Raw genomic sequence first — 16715 nt, forward strand, 5'->3', positions numbered from 1 at the left:
TTGTTGGCCCTGGTCACCAGTGCCACACGGTGTCTGAACACATGGCTGTGTGGAGGGCTAGCGAGGTCCTGTGTGTGGAGCTGATGGTGCTGTGGGCCACACGGAGGGCTAGTGGTGCGGAGGCCTGGCCACAGTCAGAGATGCCAGTAGAACTGTGTTCTGGGATCCAGTGCTGTGATTCCTAGAGCCCAGGCGCTGCCTCTGTTCCTCCATGAAAGCAGGGACCAGATGTTCCAGGAGGTTCCCTAATAACGCTATTCCAGATATGTCCTTCCTGGGGCTGCACTCTGAGCCCAACTAGGATTCTGTCCTCTTAGGATCCCTCCTCTGAGCCAAGCAGTGCTTTGAGGAGTACTGATGTGCTTCCCAAAACAAAGGTTGTGGGTGATTGATTAAAAGGATGCTAAAGTTTCATAGCTTTTGAGGGAACAATTTTGGGAGAAACTTTATAGGAGAAAAAGAGAGCAATTATCTTGGGAATAGGCCTTTCATCTGCAGAATGGGAATGGTTGCCTTCTAAGATACAGTGAAATTGTTCATACAACAAAACCGGTATTGAGCATACAGATCTCCTTGCTTTCTTAGGAGAATCTCAAGGGTGAGAAATAGATTTAGGTCCTGTGCTGAGACTGGGGTGTGGGCAGGGCTCCTCCCTCAGTGTGAGTCCCAGTGTGCCCCCAGATGAGGCAATGTTTATGAAGTTCATGTGGGCCAAGGCAATGATTGCAATGTTTAATTTAATGGTTACACAATCCCGTTTTCCTATAGTGCCTACTTTTTTGTTTTCTTTAAGGTCACAGTTAATAAGTATTATATGTAATTAGGTGTTATTTTTAAAGTATTGAGGAAAAAAGACCTGTGATGCTGGGATATATTTCTAAACTAGCAGTAGACGTGATATGTCTTGTCCTTGATATTGATACTCCTCAAGGTTCATTTTAGAAATACAAGCTAACAGGGAGGAAATTAACAGCCTTGTTGAAGAGAAAACATTAAAGGAAACCTCACTTATATTTTTTATTTCATTTTATTTTTTAAAAGGCTGTTTTTAAGTAATGTCTATACCAAACGTGGGGTTCCAACTACCAACCTTGAGATCAAGAGTCCCATGCTCTAACGACTGAGCCTCCTAGGCGCCCCACAGGAAACCCGTTTCCAAATAGAAACCTTACCCCATGGGGCACCTTGGTGGCTCAGTCAGTTGAGCGTCCAACTCTTGATTTTGGCTCAGGTATTGGTCTCATGACTTGTGAGATCGTGCTGTGCCTCGGAATCTGTGAGGATAGTAAGGAGCCTGCTTGGGATTCTCTCTCTCCCCCTTCTATCTCCCCTCCCCTGCTCATGTTCTCTCTCCAAATAAATAAACTTAAAGGAAAAAAACAAAACCGTGCCTTTGCTTTGCAGGGCCTATCAGTTCTCATTTCTGTCAGCCTAAAAACCCCTGGTGAAGACTAAAAAATAATCATGAGAGGAGGGAGTCTGAACAATCTGGATGCTTCTGTGAGGGGTGGGAGGTGGTGGGCATTCACGGAGGCCCCTAGGGAGCCAGGCTGGGTGTGTGGCAGTAAGAAGCTCCCCTCAGGGCCCTGGATGTGTCAGGTCCCAGTCCGGGGATGCCTATGGAGGGCAATTTGCACCGCCCTTGTTTTCAGCCTGTTCACCTGTATTAGTTCCTTTGCTCTTCATGGAAATCCTAAGACTTCCCCCGAATTGTACACTTGAGGAGATTGACATACAGCAACATGCAGGATTTTGCTCAAGGTCAACCCATAGGTGGCAGAGCCAGGATCTTTTCGTTTCCAGATGTTTGTTTTGAAAGCTTTCAAAGAGAGAAGTGGAAAGAATAGGACTGTGGACACCCATGTGTCCTCCAAACTAGCCTCAGTAGTGATGAGTATGTTACTATCCTTCACCTTCTGTAGAGATTTTGCTGGACCGTGTTAATGTTACAGACTTGACCATTTCTCCTTACATGAATAGCGCATTCACCTTGAGATTTGACAGTAATTCTTTCATATCCATTGATACCAATCCTTATTCACTTTTCCTCCTTGTCTCAGGTTGTCTTATGGATGCACCTCTAGTGCCCACTCCCATTTCACACCTTGAAATTGTGGGGTTTTTTTTCCCCAATGAGTTTGCTATTTAAAGAGACCACAACAATGTCTATTTTGTAGTAGAGGCTGATAAAGTATGCTAGTTAGGGAAATCTAGCCCTATTCATGGGTTTATATATTGTCTCTGGTGACTTTCAAGCTACAAAAGCAGATTTGATTCGAGACCACTGGCTTGCAAAGGCAAAAATATTCATTATGTGGCTCTTTCACTAATGTTTACCAACACCTGAGTTAAACTGTCCCTTCTCTTGACCTAACTTAGGGTCTGTTAGACTTTGGGGCTGGTTGGCAAGAAACAATCTGCACACATGGACATTTACTTATAATTGTTTATTCATCTATGATGTTCATTCATTGTTGGTTGGCATTAATTCCACTTTTTCTTCTCATGTATCACAGAAGAAATCACAAAAGACTTCCCAGAATTAGTAGCCAATTCAATTTAAGTCCTCAATATGGACAGTGATTCTTCCTCCTCCTCCTTTTCCTCCTCCTTCTTCTTCTACTTCTTCTGATATGAACATTGTTAACAGTGTAGTCCTTTTGTTCATATCATGGAAGTATCATAATGGGACCCATGGAGGGAACTGAGAGGGGGGTCCCCATTGTTCATCTTTCTTCTCCATTACAAACTCCCCGTGAGGTCCCTTAGCATCTGAGGGCAAAAGGGCCAAGTAGACGGGGGTCTCTGCTCCTTCTTCTGGGCTTTTAATGGCTGTAGGTCCACCCATGGCTGTTCTCACCCACCTAGGGCAGCAGGCATTCAGAAGGATCCTGTCTCCCCTCCTCTGCTCACTCAGTTTCCTGGCATGGATTCTGGACAGGACAGTGATACCCATCTTTGACACTCCATATGTGAGTACTTTCATATCAGGGCAGCCTTCCTTCCTGTGTACCCCGTTCTTTGTGTCTTCCACAAACTTGTTCATGAGCCCCACCAGCTCCTCCTCTGTGATAGTCTCACTTCTGAACTTCTGCTGAAGTTCTGAGCTGCAGTTGTTAAGAACTATGAAGCTTGTTATGCTAGACACAGTGACCACTCTGCCTAAAATACAACACAAATGGTCACGTAGAATTGCATGTGTAAGAATGATGAATACCAAAATCCCTTAGATTTGCCCATTTGGGAGACAGTTACCAGTTTGCTAGGAGTGTGAATGTAGTCTTCCTATATAAATGAAGGACAAAATCCAATATTGAACCTTGCAAGACTCATAATGTCTCAGAGGACGTCAGAGAAATGATCTAATGGGGTGTGCAGTGCCCAGATGTCCCATAAAGAAAAGAAAGTGACTTATACAGGAACGTGCTATCAGAAGGTAAGTCAGTGCTCACTGCAATCATGAGTAGAGAGCCACTTTTCTTCACAGATCCCCTTTGGAACCATCTTAACATCTTATGGTCCCATGGGCAGTGCTCTATGAACAAGTGCCTATTAACCAACAAACAACTGATCATTTTAGTGATGACCTTTTGAAGAAGAACAGACTGCATGTGTTTTGTGGGCTGTCCCTCTGATATAATCAGGTAAAAACAAATCACCTCAGTGGGCTAAGGTGTGTGGTATTTTCTCTATGTTGGAATTTCATCAACTTGGAAGCAGTGAGAAAACACCAGGCAATATAGTTATGGGAAGGGGCAATGGAACAGTCAAATGTTAAAAAGATAGTATAAAAAGAAATGCTACAACATGGATGAATCTTGGTAACATTACCCAAAAGAAAGTGGCCAGTCACAAAAGACTACTCATTATATGATTCTCTATAAATGGGATGTCCAGAGAAGTAGATGATCAGACAGATAATAGATTAGAGGTGCTTCAGGCAGTGGATTGTGGGAAAAGAGGGCTGGTGCTAAGGGCACAGGTTCTCCTTGGGGTGATGACAGTGTGCTAATCTTAAAGCAGTGATTGTTCCACAAGTCTGTCCATATACTAAATTCCACTGAATTGCATACCTGAAATGGGTAAAGTGTATGATATGTGAATTGTATCTCAGTAAAGTGGTTAAAAGTGTAAAGCAATCTCACAGTTCTCACTAATTCTTTTTCAAAAATATAGTTATTATTCATAAAAGTGAACTTACATTGACATGTATAAATAGTTTACTATTTTTCCATCTACATGAGTATCTTTAGCCTAATAGAAAAATTATGAGAATTTACGAACAATAAGAGCTTCAATAAATTAGGAAACTATCCCTATTTTTTTTTTTTAAATTTTTTTTTTCAACGTTTATTTATTTCTGGGACAGAGAGAGACAGAGCATGAACGGGGGAGGGGCAGAGAGAGAGGGAGACACAGAATCGGAAACAGGCTCCAGGCTCTGAGCCATCAGCCCAGAGCCTGACGCGGGGCTCAAACTCACGGACCGCGAGATCGTGACCTGGCTGAAGTCGGACGCTTAACCGACTGCGCCACCCAGGCGCCCCGAAACTATCCCTATTTTATGTAAATATCCGGGAAAGACAGTCATGGTCACTTAACTCTGAGCTCCATCCCACTAAGGAATGCCAGTGCCATACAAGTTCAGTGTAAGAGATAATGCATGACCCTGTGATTCTCATTGGTGGTGTTTAGAGATAATTAAAATGAATTGCAGAAACTGTCTTATTAATGTAACAGGTTTCTAAGATGAATACCTTTGAGAAAGGAGTCAGTTACTTCATACTTCCTTCCATCTACAACATACTAAGCTAAGATTAATGGAACTTAGGGGCAGCTGGGTGACTCAGTCAGTTAAATGTCTGACCCTTGATCTTGGTTCAGGTCATGATCTTGTGGTTTGTGAGTTCGAGCCCCGCGTTGGCTCCATGCTGACAGCTCGCTCGCTCTCTCTCTCTCTCTCTCAAAAATAAATAAACATTAAACAATATTTTTAGAAAAGTTAAATGTTTTAGTAAGCAGCTCTCCGATTTTATTACTTCTCACTAGTTTATTTCATTTTCAAAAATCATTTGCCTCTTTCACAACAGAAGTAACATATATTAACGATTTGAAGTTTCAAGAACAGAAGTGTGTGAAATAAGACAAAAGTAGAGGAACCAACATTGGGCAACTGCTATAGTAGAAAGACTGCTGCATTTACTCCCTAGGGTGTGGAGCCAGTTTCTTAAGTACGTTTAGTATAGATAGTAAATGGAAAACTCTACTAACGTTCTGTAGGCTGTTTGTAATGAAGTGATGACCTCTTTTCTATTCTCTATTTTCTATCTCAGGAAGTCTAGTATCAGCTGTGAAAATGCTTACCTGTAAGCGTGATGGGGAGTAAAAGGTTTTGTAGGTAAATTCCTGGTAGTAGATGCTGCAACCAAACCCTCTTCCTCAGGCCTGTCCCATGCACTGAGCACATCCCCAAGCGGGCAGGGTGGCTGTCAGGGGGCTTCTCCTAGAACTGGGAGAGATGGTAGATGCTTCTGGTCTGACAGCTCAGGACAGGAATCACATGAGAAGGAATGGGAAGCACTTGTGGAGTTTATACAGCAAAGACTCTGATCCAAACATTTTGGTCGTCAGCGTGGACTCATGGCTTTCAGGTGTCATTTCGGAATGCACGCAGCCTATATACTAAGAAGTGTATGGACCATCCCAGCGTCCTTGTGCTAAGGGTGTGTGAGTTCATGTCAGTGTGTGATATGTATGTGAATGGGAGTGTGCGTGAGACAGAGACTGTATGTGTGACTATAAGTATGTGACACTGTGTGTGAGGTAGTGTGACAGTTGCCCTGTCACAGTGACTACGAAAAGCACATTACCCAGATAAGAAAGGACTCTTGTGCTGGTGGGGCCGGGGTGTGTGTTGGGCTTACAGTTTATCCAGACCATTACTCTGTATGTGACCAGGGATCTATTGTTAGGAAATCTCTCACTATCTCCTACTCTCCAAATCTCACTGTCCCCAAGCAGAGCCACAGTGATCTACACAATGCAGGGTGTTTTAGATATCATCTCATTGGGGGTCACAAATTTCAAGTGCATTACTTGATTCTCAAGGCTATTCAGAGTCTATAAGTTCAAGCTGGTTCTTGTGACCTTTGATGATTTCACATTCATCACATTCCCTGGAAGATTCATGTTTTCTGATATCAAGAGGACCAGTTGTTAAGTCTCTGGACTGATAGAGGGTTTTCACAAAACACCTCAGGGTTTTAAATGTGCCTCCTGTGGTTTTCCCTGAGGTACCTGGGGCCCTGAGACGAGGAAGACATAGGCCCAATCAAGCAGAGTCCTTATTTTGTTTCTCTAAACTTACCAGGTAAGGCTTCATTTGGAGAGGGGGATCAAGTAAAAATGATTTGAGGACCTTGAGTAGTGGGAAGAACCACTAGTTTGGATGTCCCATGACCTCAGTCTGCAACCAGCTGTGCTCGTGACCTTGAGATTCATTATTCCTCCATGTTATTAATGGGCACCATATAAAAGATGCCCAGTACATCACATCTAGAATGCCCAGCCACCTATCCTTTCTAGAACCAATATGTCAGGGGGTGTGTGTGAGTGAGTTACGTTTACTATTGTAATTTTCCAAGCAAATTCCTCTAGTGGCGTTTCAGACTAAGGATATTGCAAAGCAGTACCTTTTCAAATGAAGGTTGAGAACACCTTTTTTAAGGTTTCCTTGATAAGTGCAGCGTTAACAAGACTGTATTTCCACCTAGTACTTTAAGCTAATATCTGATGAACAGCAATGTTCAGATTTCCAGTTTGCTCAATTCCTTAGAGATGTTTATATCTTAGTATCTTTTTGAAATAAAACCATAGATAAAGACAATAAAGAGGAACAACAGCTTATCCTTTTAAAGAGAGTATCCTTCTCATTCAGGAATAGGAATTTGCGGGGAAGGGGAGGGAAATGATATAGAATGTGGGAAAGGGTTTACATGACCTTGATACTGATTGCCTGGTTAAGACTGGTGGTGGGCACCTGGGTGTTGTAGATTCTTAGTATTTTGTTTTTGTGGCTAAATTATTTCAGTAAAACTCTTTTTGAAGAAAGGATTAAAAAGTAAGAAGAATGAACATATACTATTGTGACCTTAGGTTCACGATTCTGTCTTTTGGTTTGTCCTTTCATGCCAAAAACCAAAGCAGACATTGGAAGCAGACATTGGATTTTTGAATAGGTTCTGAACTAGAGAGATCTGGTGGACGTCATTCAAGATTGTTCTTTCTATCCTGGTTTCCAAAGTAGGTGGGAGGTGGGAAAGTATTTGCTTTTGGTTATGCTAGCTAGGATTTCTCCCAGATAGTCTTGCTAAAGGGTGTAAAGTTATGGTAACATGAACTGCTGTGGCTGCCATCCCCCCAAACAATGGAAGAACTCTCCTATTTTCAAAGTCAAGAAAACCCTGCTCTTACACTGAGAGTATAGCTTGCATTTCTAGGTCCCTGAGTCTAATTTTTCCGAGTCAGGATCAATTGTTTGATTAGAGCCTGCCTCAGCAAATGCAGGAGAACACTCATTTCTCATTCTGGTCCACGACCAAATACACAGCAGGCACCCACACTGTTCTGCAGGTGAGAAAACAATCGGCCAGAAGTGAGTTTTGCCTTCTAAGGGATACGTGTAGGAAGTGTGATGCTGGCACAAGGAACTCGTCTCACATCAACCTTATGGTGAGTAAAGGGGTCAGGGGACATTTGAGAGCCGCCCTTTGGGTGCCGGTGAAACCAGTGGTAGAAGGAGAAGTAGTAGAAATTTCCAGGAATGAAGAGGCAGTGGGGGCAGAACTGAGAGTAAACTGTATACGCGTGTGCTCACTCAGGCCAGACACCCTAATCTTTCTAAAAGTGTCACCTCACTTAGTGTACTAAACGAGTGGTGGTTCTCCCATCATATTAACGTGGAGGTAAATATTAAAGTGGTTTACAACCAGGGAATTATAGCAGTTTGTTTTGTGCAAACATTGAACAAGGTGAGGGGAACTGATGGGCCTGGACTTTGGCAGGTCTGATGACAGAGATCCCTAGAAGCTACGCTCAGGATTGGGCTTTGGTCTTGGACTTTTGGGAGTAAATGAGCACCCAGAAAGTACAGGGAATAACCAGAAAGGAAAAGACTGAAGAAGTAGCGTCTCTTTGGAAGGTTACAATTGTCCAGAAATGACAGCTGAGTCTCTGTTGGAGAGTTGGGATGGAGAAGGTTGGGGGCAAATCCATAGGGCAACTGTTAGGACCTGGTCAGTGATAATCAGGAGGTGGGCATGGTGACCTCATTTGTCATGGAGGGTGGATGGTGGGGTCTGTGACCAGGATTATATTGGGAAAGCACAAGTGTTATCTAGATGTGTGTTAGAGTTTTAGGTAGAGGTGTGGGGCGGGGGGAGGTTGGAGGGCTGGGATTTGAGGAGGGAAAGGAGGACATCCTGAGGAGAGGGAGAAGCGGGAAGAGAACTATGTGTGTCTGGAACTCTGGCAATGTTCTAGGCAGGTGACAGAGTTTAGGGGGCCCTAACAAGTTTGGATGGGAAGAGTCCACTAGCCTGAATAAGATCACTCAGAGGGGGGGAGAGGGAGAAGGAAGGGTCCAGGAAGAAATCCCCAGGGAAGTGCACCTGTGAGGACACAGAGCCAGAAAAAGGCCTCTGGGAGGAGAGTTTGGAATGAAGATATAAAGGAGAAGAAGAAGCCAGTTGTGAAAGGCCAGTGGGACAGAGGGCGCTGCTGAGTGCTGGACACGTGTGTACAGAGTCCTGAGGGGAAGGGGACCTGTCCAGGTGGGGACACAGCAGGGAGGCCGGGGTGGCTGAGCAGGGAGAGGGAGCAGGGCCCGTAGATGAGGTCAGAGAGGCAGGGCTAGATCATTCCAGAAACACCACTGCCTGCGTCCCTTGTCACACCTACCTTGGGGTCTCATTAGAGGCAGCAGTTCTGTGCACACGTCTCGGGTACCAAAGAAGTTTGTTTTCATCGTCACTTCTGCTTGAATATGTAAGGGGGTGGGGTCATTAGCTGGTATGGGAGAAAGAGAGTAGGTTAGTAAGTAGTAGCCTTCTAAGAAGATTCCATGCAGTGACAGTAACATTTTTGTTGTATGTGCAATCTGGTCAATTTTCAAGTGTGTAGGTTAGTGTACACTTTGTTCCAAAGGGAATTATCTCACACAGTGATGCTATTTAGCTTTGTAATTTGGCACCATTGCAAGAAGCTAAGGTAAGGGTGCACAAGGCATCTCTGCATATGACCCTGTGGGATTTGTTGTGTTATTTCAAAATCAGTCAAAATTCATGGAGGGGCACTTGTGTGCCTTAGTCGGTTAAGCGTCTGACTTTGCTCAGATCATGATATTGCAGTTTGAGTTCAAGCCCCACATTGGGCTCTGTGCTGACAGTGTGGAGCCTACTTGGGATTCTCTCTCTCTCTCTCTCTCTCTCTCTCTCTCTCTCTCTCAAAATATACAAATAAACAAACAAAAGACTCATGGAGATTCTCAAAGAGAGAAACATGCAAAAAACCCAGGTGAAGTCCCTGAGAGTCTGATCTATGGCAATGCCAAGGTCCTTTGGCTGAAAAGGCTTGCAGTTCCTGGAGGGTCCTCTCTCCCTCTGCCTCCAGTCTATCTTCTTCCCTAGGGTGGGTGTTCTTGATCCCCTCGGAGCTATGGCCCCACAGCAGCGGTTCAGACACCAGCTCCAAACTCACCCTGGCTGGTCCCCTAAGGGAGGTCTCCTGGCCTTCCCATGTCCTTACTAGCAAGGGCAATGCCCGTGTTGTTCACCAGCACATCCAGGCCTCCGTACTCCTTGCGCGGAAGTCACGCAGGGCGCGGATGCTCTGCAGGTCGTCGACGTCCAGCAGGTGGAAGCGCGGACTCAGGCCCTTGCCCTGGAGCTGCCGCACGGCCGCCCGTCCCCGCGCCTCGTCCCGTGCCGTGAGCACCACGTCTCTGGAGAACTGCCGGCACAGGTCGCGTGTGATGGCGAGGCCAATGCCCTTGTTGTTCCCAGTCACCAGTGGCACGTGGGATGTGTGACGGCATGACTGTGTGGAGTGCTAGGGAGGCCCTGTGTGTGGGGCAGATGGTGTTGTGGGCCACACAGAGGGCCAGTGGTGCGGAGGCCTGGACCCAGAACTGTGTGCTGGTATTCAGTGCTGTGACTCCTAGAACACTAGGCCCCGCCTTCATCCTTTCAAGAAAGTTACAGCGAAGGTACCAGAAGGCTCTCTATACCAAATCTGTCTCCCCTGGGGCTGCACTGTGTCCTCTTAGGATCCCTCCTCTAGGCCCAGCATTGGTTCTGGTTGGAATGCTGTGCTCCCCAAAATAAAGGTGGTTGGTCATGGATTTATATGGGGTTGAGATTCATGGTAGGTGAACTAAAATTATTTTGGGAAAACCCCAGCAGAAAAAAAGGAGCACAGATATTGTCATGAGCATGTGTCCTTTCTTCCTCTGCAGAATGGATAAGGTTGCTTTCTTTCCAAAATTCAGTTTAGTTGCTTACACAGAACTGCCTTTGGGGACAAGATCCCTGTGCTTTTTAAAGAGAAATTCAAGAGGGAGAAGTAGAGAATTAGGTCTTGTCCTAACTTTTGGGCTTCTCCCTCAGTGTGACTGCCAGTGGGCCCTGAGAGGGAGGGAATGTTTATGAAGGTCACTGAGGGCTGACACATTGCTTAGAATGTTTAATGGTTATATAATCCCATTTGCCTAAATTGCCTATTTTTTATGTTCTTCCAAGGTCACAGTAAATAAATGTTACATATATGGTGTTATTTTTATGGTATCAAAAAAAAGATGTTTGTGATGCATTGCCAAAGTAGTAATTGAGATTCTATTGTGCTGCTCTACACATTGAGTTTCCTCATGGTCAGATTAGAAATACAAGCTCACAGGGAGGAAATGATTCACCCCTTTGAAGTGAAAAACTTTTAAAATACGGACCCTACCCTTGCTTTCTGGGTCTGTCACCTTTCATTTGGGTAAGCCTGAAAATCCCTGGTGAAGAGTGAAAAGTAAGAGACTCTTAAAATCTGAGAACAAACTGAGGGTTGATGGGGGGGGGGGGTGGGAGGGTGGGTGATGGCCATTGAGGAGGGCACCTGTTGGGATGAGCACTGGGTGTTGTATGGAAACCAATTTGACAATAAACTTCATATATATATATATATATATATATATATAGAAATGTAATCAGTAAGTAGAAGCATCTTTAGAACAGGGATGTTCCTGTGAAGGGAGGCAGGTGGTGGGTGTTCATTCAGGCCCACAGGAGCCAGGCTTGGTTTGGGCAGGAAGAATCTTCTGTCACTTTGGTGTCCTGGAGTGAGTCACTTGGGAGTCATGATCTACACCCAATCTATACTCAGTTCCTCCCCTTGTCTCAGATCGCCGTATGGATGTATCTTGTGTTCTCACTCCTATTTCACACGTGGCAATTGTTTTTCCCAAGGAATCTGGTATTTTAAGAGATCACAGCAGATGTGTTGCCCAGGTTATACCAGAGGCTGGTGAAAAATGCTCCCTGGCACATCCAACCATGCTCATTGGCTTATGCGTTGGCTCTGGGTTCTTTCAGCTACAACAGCAGATCCGAGTAGATCTTATAGGGACTGTGTGGCCTGCAAAGCTAAAAGTATTACTATCTGTCTCTTTCTATAATGTTTGCTTACTCTTGAACTAGACTGTAACTTCTCCTCATCTACTTAGGTGTATTAGATTTTTCTGCTGGTTTAGCATATACAGTCTGTACAAACAGGCATTTATAAAGAACCATTTATTCATTTCTGGTGTTATTTCACTGATTTCATTTTTCTCTGCCTTTTCACAGCTAAAATAAAAAATCTTTCACAGAATTAGCAGACTACTCAAATACAAGTAGGGATATTTTACACTTTGTTTTGTTTTGGATAGGGATAGTATTGACAGGGAAAGAGTTCTTTTGGGCAAGGGAGGGGGTTTCACAGACGGCCCCATAGATGGAACCATGAATTCGGTTCACCATTGTTCAACTTTCTTCTCCATAACAAACTCCCCGTGAGGTCCCTCAGCATCTGAGGGCAAAAGGGCCAAGTAGACGGGGGTCTCTGCTCCTTCTTCTGGGCTTTTAGTGGCTCTAGGTCCAGCCATGTCTGTTCTCACCCACCCAGGGCAGCAGGCATTCAGGAGGATCTTGTCCCCTCTCCTCTGCTCACTCAGTTTCCTGGCATGGATTCTGGACAGGACCGTGACACCAATTTTTGTCACTCCATATGCAGTATCAGGCCAGCCCTCCTTCCTGTGCACCCCGTTCTTTGTGTCTTCCACGAACTTGTTCATGAGCTCCACCAGCTCCTCCTCTGTGATGGTTTCACTTCTGAACTTCTGCTGCAGTCCTGGGCTGCAGTTTTTAAGCGATCTGAGGCTCACTATGCTAGACACATTGACCACTCTGCCTAAAATACAACACAAAATGTTATGGAGAAGGGCAAAGAAAGATGAATTCCAGTTTCGCTAAGATTTGGTACTAGAAAATTTCCACTGAAGTATCATGAGTTTGCTGTGAGCATTAATGAAGACTGCCTGCATGAGTCAAGGACAGGACGGTCCTAAACTTGTTATACCCATAATGTCTCCAATGATGCCTGAGGAATGCTCTGGTGGGGAGGGCGCCGAGCAGATGCTCCACAGGAAATCGGAAATGGCTCCTATAAGAACATGCTCACAAGGATGAATGTAGGCCTGAGAACCTGAGTGACATCTCTGTGGCAGATTTGCTCATGTGATATGGACCGAACCAACTGTGAGTGACCAAGTGGGACTCTAGCAATGTGCCAGCATCTCTTGATTCTTATTTTTCTGTTAGATGTGCTACTGCACTGTGACGTGGTGTCACATTGGACTTCTTAGTAATATTCAACTACCATTTATAAACGAATCATATGATGCTATGGAGAGTGATGAGCAAATGTACCGGAAGACTGAGTGACCGTCTGCTCAGGATGTAATACTGATGGAAAATGACAAGCCTGATAAAAAACTGGATTTACCTGTCAGCTAATTTCTATACTGCTAAATTAATTAAACAAGGAGGCCATTAGTTTGCAGTGGCTCTAATACCCTGGTGGCATATGTAGCAAACCAAAATCAATGCCTGTAAATGCCTCAAACTTACAAAACTGAAACCTAAGGACGACCGATCACAAACAACCAACTAAGCTTGAAGTTACATTCAATCAATAATTTTCTTCCTTCAATTCTGGGTTTTTCTGTATAATAGTCCTTCCCTGAGCACCTGTCGATGGAGCATTGCTAACTACTTCTGGTTTTGTGCTTCCTGATCCAAATACAGTTGAACCTTGACAACCCCAGGGATTAGGAATTGCTGAATCCCCATGCAGTAGAAAAATCTACATTAACTTTTGATTTCCCCAGAAGTTTACTGATAGTTTGATTTTGACTGAAGGCATATCCATGACATAAACAGTCGATTAACATACATGATGTATTCTTACAATAAAGTAAGGTAGAGAACAGGTTAAGAAAATCGTAAATAAAAGAACATATATAGTACTGTACGTATGCTTATTGAAAAAAATGTGCATATAGGCAGCCTGAGCAGGCCTGGACAGAGGCAGTGGTGTGGAGGCCTCTCCAGGTGACAGCAGGCCTGAGGGACAGTAGAGCTGCCTCATCTGCCTGGAGATATACCACTGGCCTGTGGCCATCTGTGGCACATGTGAGTGTGCAGGCCTTCTGGAGGCGATGGGGAGGGATCTGCACCTGGCCTGGGCAGGGCGTCCTGAGGAGAAAGAGAGGCAGGAGGAGAACTATGTGTGTCTGGGGCTCTGGGAATGTTCTAGGCAGGTGACAGTTTAGGGGGCCCTAACAAGTTTGGATAGGGAAGAGTCCACTAGCCTGAATAAGATCACTCAGAGGGGGGGAGAGGGAGAAGGAAGGGTCCAGGAAGAAATCCCCAGGGAAGTGCACCTGTGAGGACACAGAGCCAGAAAAAGGCCTCTGGGAGGAGAGTTTGGAATGAAGATATAAAGGAGAAGAAGAAGCCAGTTGTGAAAGGCCAGTGGGACAGAGGGCACTGCTGAGTGCTGGACACGTGTGTACAGAGTCCTGAGGGGAAGGGCACCTGTCCAGGTGGGGATACAGCAGGGAGGCCAGTGTGGCTGAGCTGGGAGAGGGAGCAGGGCCCGTAGATGAAGTCATAGAGGCAGCGGCAAGATCATTCCAGAAACACCACTGCCTGCGTCCCTTGTCACACCTACCTTGGGGTCTCATTAGAGGCAGCAGTTCTGTGCACACGTCTCGGGTACCAAAGAAGTTTGTTTTCATCGTCACTTCTGCTTGAATATGAAACGGTGTCGGATCATTAGCTTTCAGGGAGAAAGAGATTAGCGTTAATAGCAGCCATGTGGTAAAAATTCCACAGAACGGCATATGAAGGAAAAGTGCATGTGAAATGTGGTGAATTTTTTGTAAAACTGTCCTCTAGTTCATAGTATTGTGCCAGTGACAATGTCCTCATTTGATAAGGTTGTAGAATGTTGTAAGATGGCACCATCTTGGGGAGGGTGGGTGAAGGGGGCACACACGGGATCTGTGTTCACCAATTTGTGCCATTTTCTTGTTTATTTCAAAATGCATTAAAAATCCACCCAACTGCCCTAAAATCCAATCCCAGAGAAACCCTGTGACAACCTGGAAAGAATCCGAGGAGTCTCAGGAAACACAAAGGTCACTCTGGATGAAAAGCGCTGTGATTCCCCTGGGACTTGGCTCCAGCCCCACCCCTCTCCCCCACCCCTCCTTCAGCCCTACGGAGCCATTTTGGACGCCACGGGCGCTGAGAGCCCCACCGCAGCGATTTCCCCAACAGATGCAGCCCACCCTGGCTGGAGGTGCTCGGTGGTGTCCACCTCCCTGCGTGCCCCCATCCCCTTACTCTTGAAGGCGATGCCCGCGTTGTTGACCAGCACGTCCAGGCCCCCGTACTCCTTGCGCAGGAAGTCGCGCATGGCGCGGATGCTCTGCAGGTTGTTGATGTCCAGCAGGTGGAAGCGGGGGCTCAGTCCTTCGGCCTGGAGCCGCTGCACTGCCGCCTGTCCCCGCGCCTCGTCCCGCGCCGTGAGCACCACGTCCCCCGAAAACTGCCGGCACAGGTCGCGCACGATGGCGAAGCCGATGCCCTTGTTGGCCCCGGTGACCAGAGCCACGCGGGTGTGTGACGACATGGTTGCGCGTGGGGTGCACGAAGTACTTGCACGGGGAGCGGACCTTCAGAAGGCGTTCGCGGCCCTCGGTGTCTCTGGAGTTTATGCACAAAGTTCGGCGCGCCTGCGCGAGGTTAGAGGGCGCTAGGGGCGCGAGGGCGGGACGCACCTCCCCCTTAGGGCGTGGCTTCCCGGGAACCTCCCAGGGGTGGTAGAGAATGGGAAGGGCCGGTGGGTGGCAGAGGCTGGTTAGGTAGCTGCCCGCCTGGCAGCGGAGAGAATCGTTCTATTTGGCCATGTCCCTCACTGAGTCTAACTGAGCCTGTATCCCTGGTTCTCCAAGGGTTTTTCTTTGTATCCTCTCAACTATTCAACCATTGACTTGTGTAATTCAACAAATAGGGCATTTGTAGGGACTTTTTTGTTTGTTTTTCCGGGTGAGGAAAAAAAATCTCTTGAAGTGTTTGGAACTATAGTTGTGGAATAAGCTAGGAGATCAAGTGTGTGTTGTTTTCTTCCCTAAGTATGTGAAAGCAAACCTACCGGTTTGTCCTTGGTTGGTTTTCACATTAGAGTGGGGAACAGTCACTAAATCGTTACAGGGTTACCTCCCTCGACACTTGCAGGGTCATCAGGTTACTTATATGCAGGTTCTGCAGTGTACAGGTGGAAGGAGGGGTTTGAAGCCCTTTCTTACATTCAAAATAACTTGTCAGGGTGCATCTTATTTCCCCCATTTTATTTTTTATTATTTTTTTTAATGTTTATTAATTTTTGAGAGAGAGAGGGAGTGAGCGGAGGAGCAGCAGAGAGAGAGGGAGACACAGAATCTGAAGCAGGCTCCAGGCTCTGAGCTGTCAGCACAGAGCCTCATGCGGGACTTGAACCTGTGAATCCGGAGATCATGACCTGAGCTGAGGTAGGCCACTTAACCAACTGAGCCACCCAGGCGTCCCTCCCCATTTTAAAGCGAGGAAATGGATCCTAAGAAGTTCATAAATTAGGTCAATGGTGGGAAATGAATTTTCTTTTTTCTTAAAAAATCTTTTTAATGTTTATTTGTTTTTTGAGAGAGACAGAGACAGAATGCGAGTGGGTTAGGGGCAGAGAGAGAGGGAGACACAGAAGCAGAAGCAGGCTCCAGGCTCTGAGCTGTCAGCACAGAGCCCGATGCGGGGCTCGAACTCACAATCCGTGAGATCGTGACCTGAGCGGAAGTCGGACGCTCAACCGACTGAGCCACCCAGGCGCCCCTCTTATTTCTTATTTACAACAGAGGAAAAGGGGACTATGAAACCAAATCTCATTTCTGCACTGCCTGGTATGATAGCCATGAGTGGCTATTTAAACGTAAATTTAATCAAAATAATACAACTTAAAATTCAGTGCTTAGTTACATTAGCCATATTTCAAGCCTAGTAGTCACATGTATTAGTGGCTGCTGTTTTGGATAATGC

The 16715-nt window shown here is 45.8% G+C and overlaps 2 protein-coding genes across 2 annotated transcripts; both read right to left on the reverse strand.

The window, feature by feature from the left end:
• Positions 1-2432: 2432 nt before the first annotated feature.
• On the reverse strand, positions 2433-11588 carry LOC122492253 (carbonyl reductase [NADPH] 1-like). The gene is given in 5 exon segments (XM_043595971.1): positions 2433-3162; positions 8959-9066; positions 9805-9864; positions 9867-10107; positions 11532-11588. Coding segments are annotated over 5 exon segments (948 nt in total). The 3' UTR covers positions 2433-2680.
• Positions 11589-11814: 226 nt separating this feature from the next.
• LOC122491195 (carbonyl reductase [NADPH] 1) lies at positions 11815-15396 on the reverse strand. The gene is made up of 3 exons (XM_043593643.1): positions 14991-15396; positions 14314-14421; positions 11815-12489 (listed from the first exon to the last, which is right to left on the reverse strand). The coding sequence occupies exons 1-3, from the start codon at positions 15277-15279 to the stop codon at positions 12053-12055; spliced, it is 834 nt and encodes a 277-aa protein (XP_043449578.1). The 5' UTR covers positions 15280-15396; the 3' UTR covers positions 11815-12052.
• Positions 15397-16715: the final 1319 nt, after the last annotated feature.

The sequence above is a fragment of the Prionailurus bengalensis genome, chromosome C2 (genome assembly GCF_016509475.1).
Source record: "Prionailurus bengalensis isolate Pbe53 chromosome C2, Fcat_Pben_1.1_paternal_pri, whole genome shotgun sequence".
Lineage (NCBI taxonomy): Eukaryota > Metazoa > Chordata > Mammalia > Carnivora > Felidae > Prionailurus > Prionailurus bengalensis.

Bases quoted from the DNA above. Each gene is read 5' to 3' on its own strand.
- LOC122491195 (XM_043593643.1), bottom strand. From the start codon at position 15,279: ATGTCGTCACACACCCGCGTGGCTCTGGTCACCGGGGCCAACAAGGGC. The intron at 14,422-14,990 runs GTAAGGGGATGG...TCTCCCTGAAAG, and splicing joins CGCGGGCATCGCCTTCAAGA to CTAATGATCCGACACCGTTT. The intron at 12,490-14,313 runs GTAGGTGTGACA...GTTGTATTTTAG, and splicing joins GCCTCTAATGAGACCCCAAG to GCAGAGTGGTCAATGTGTCT.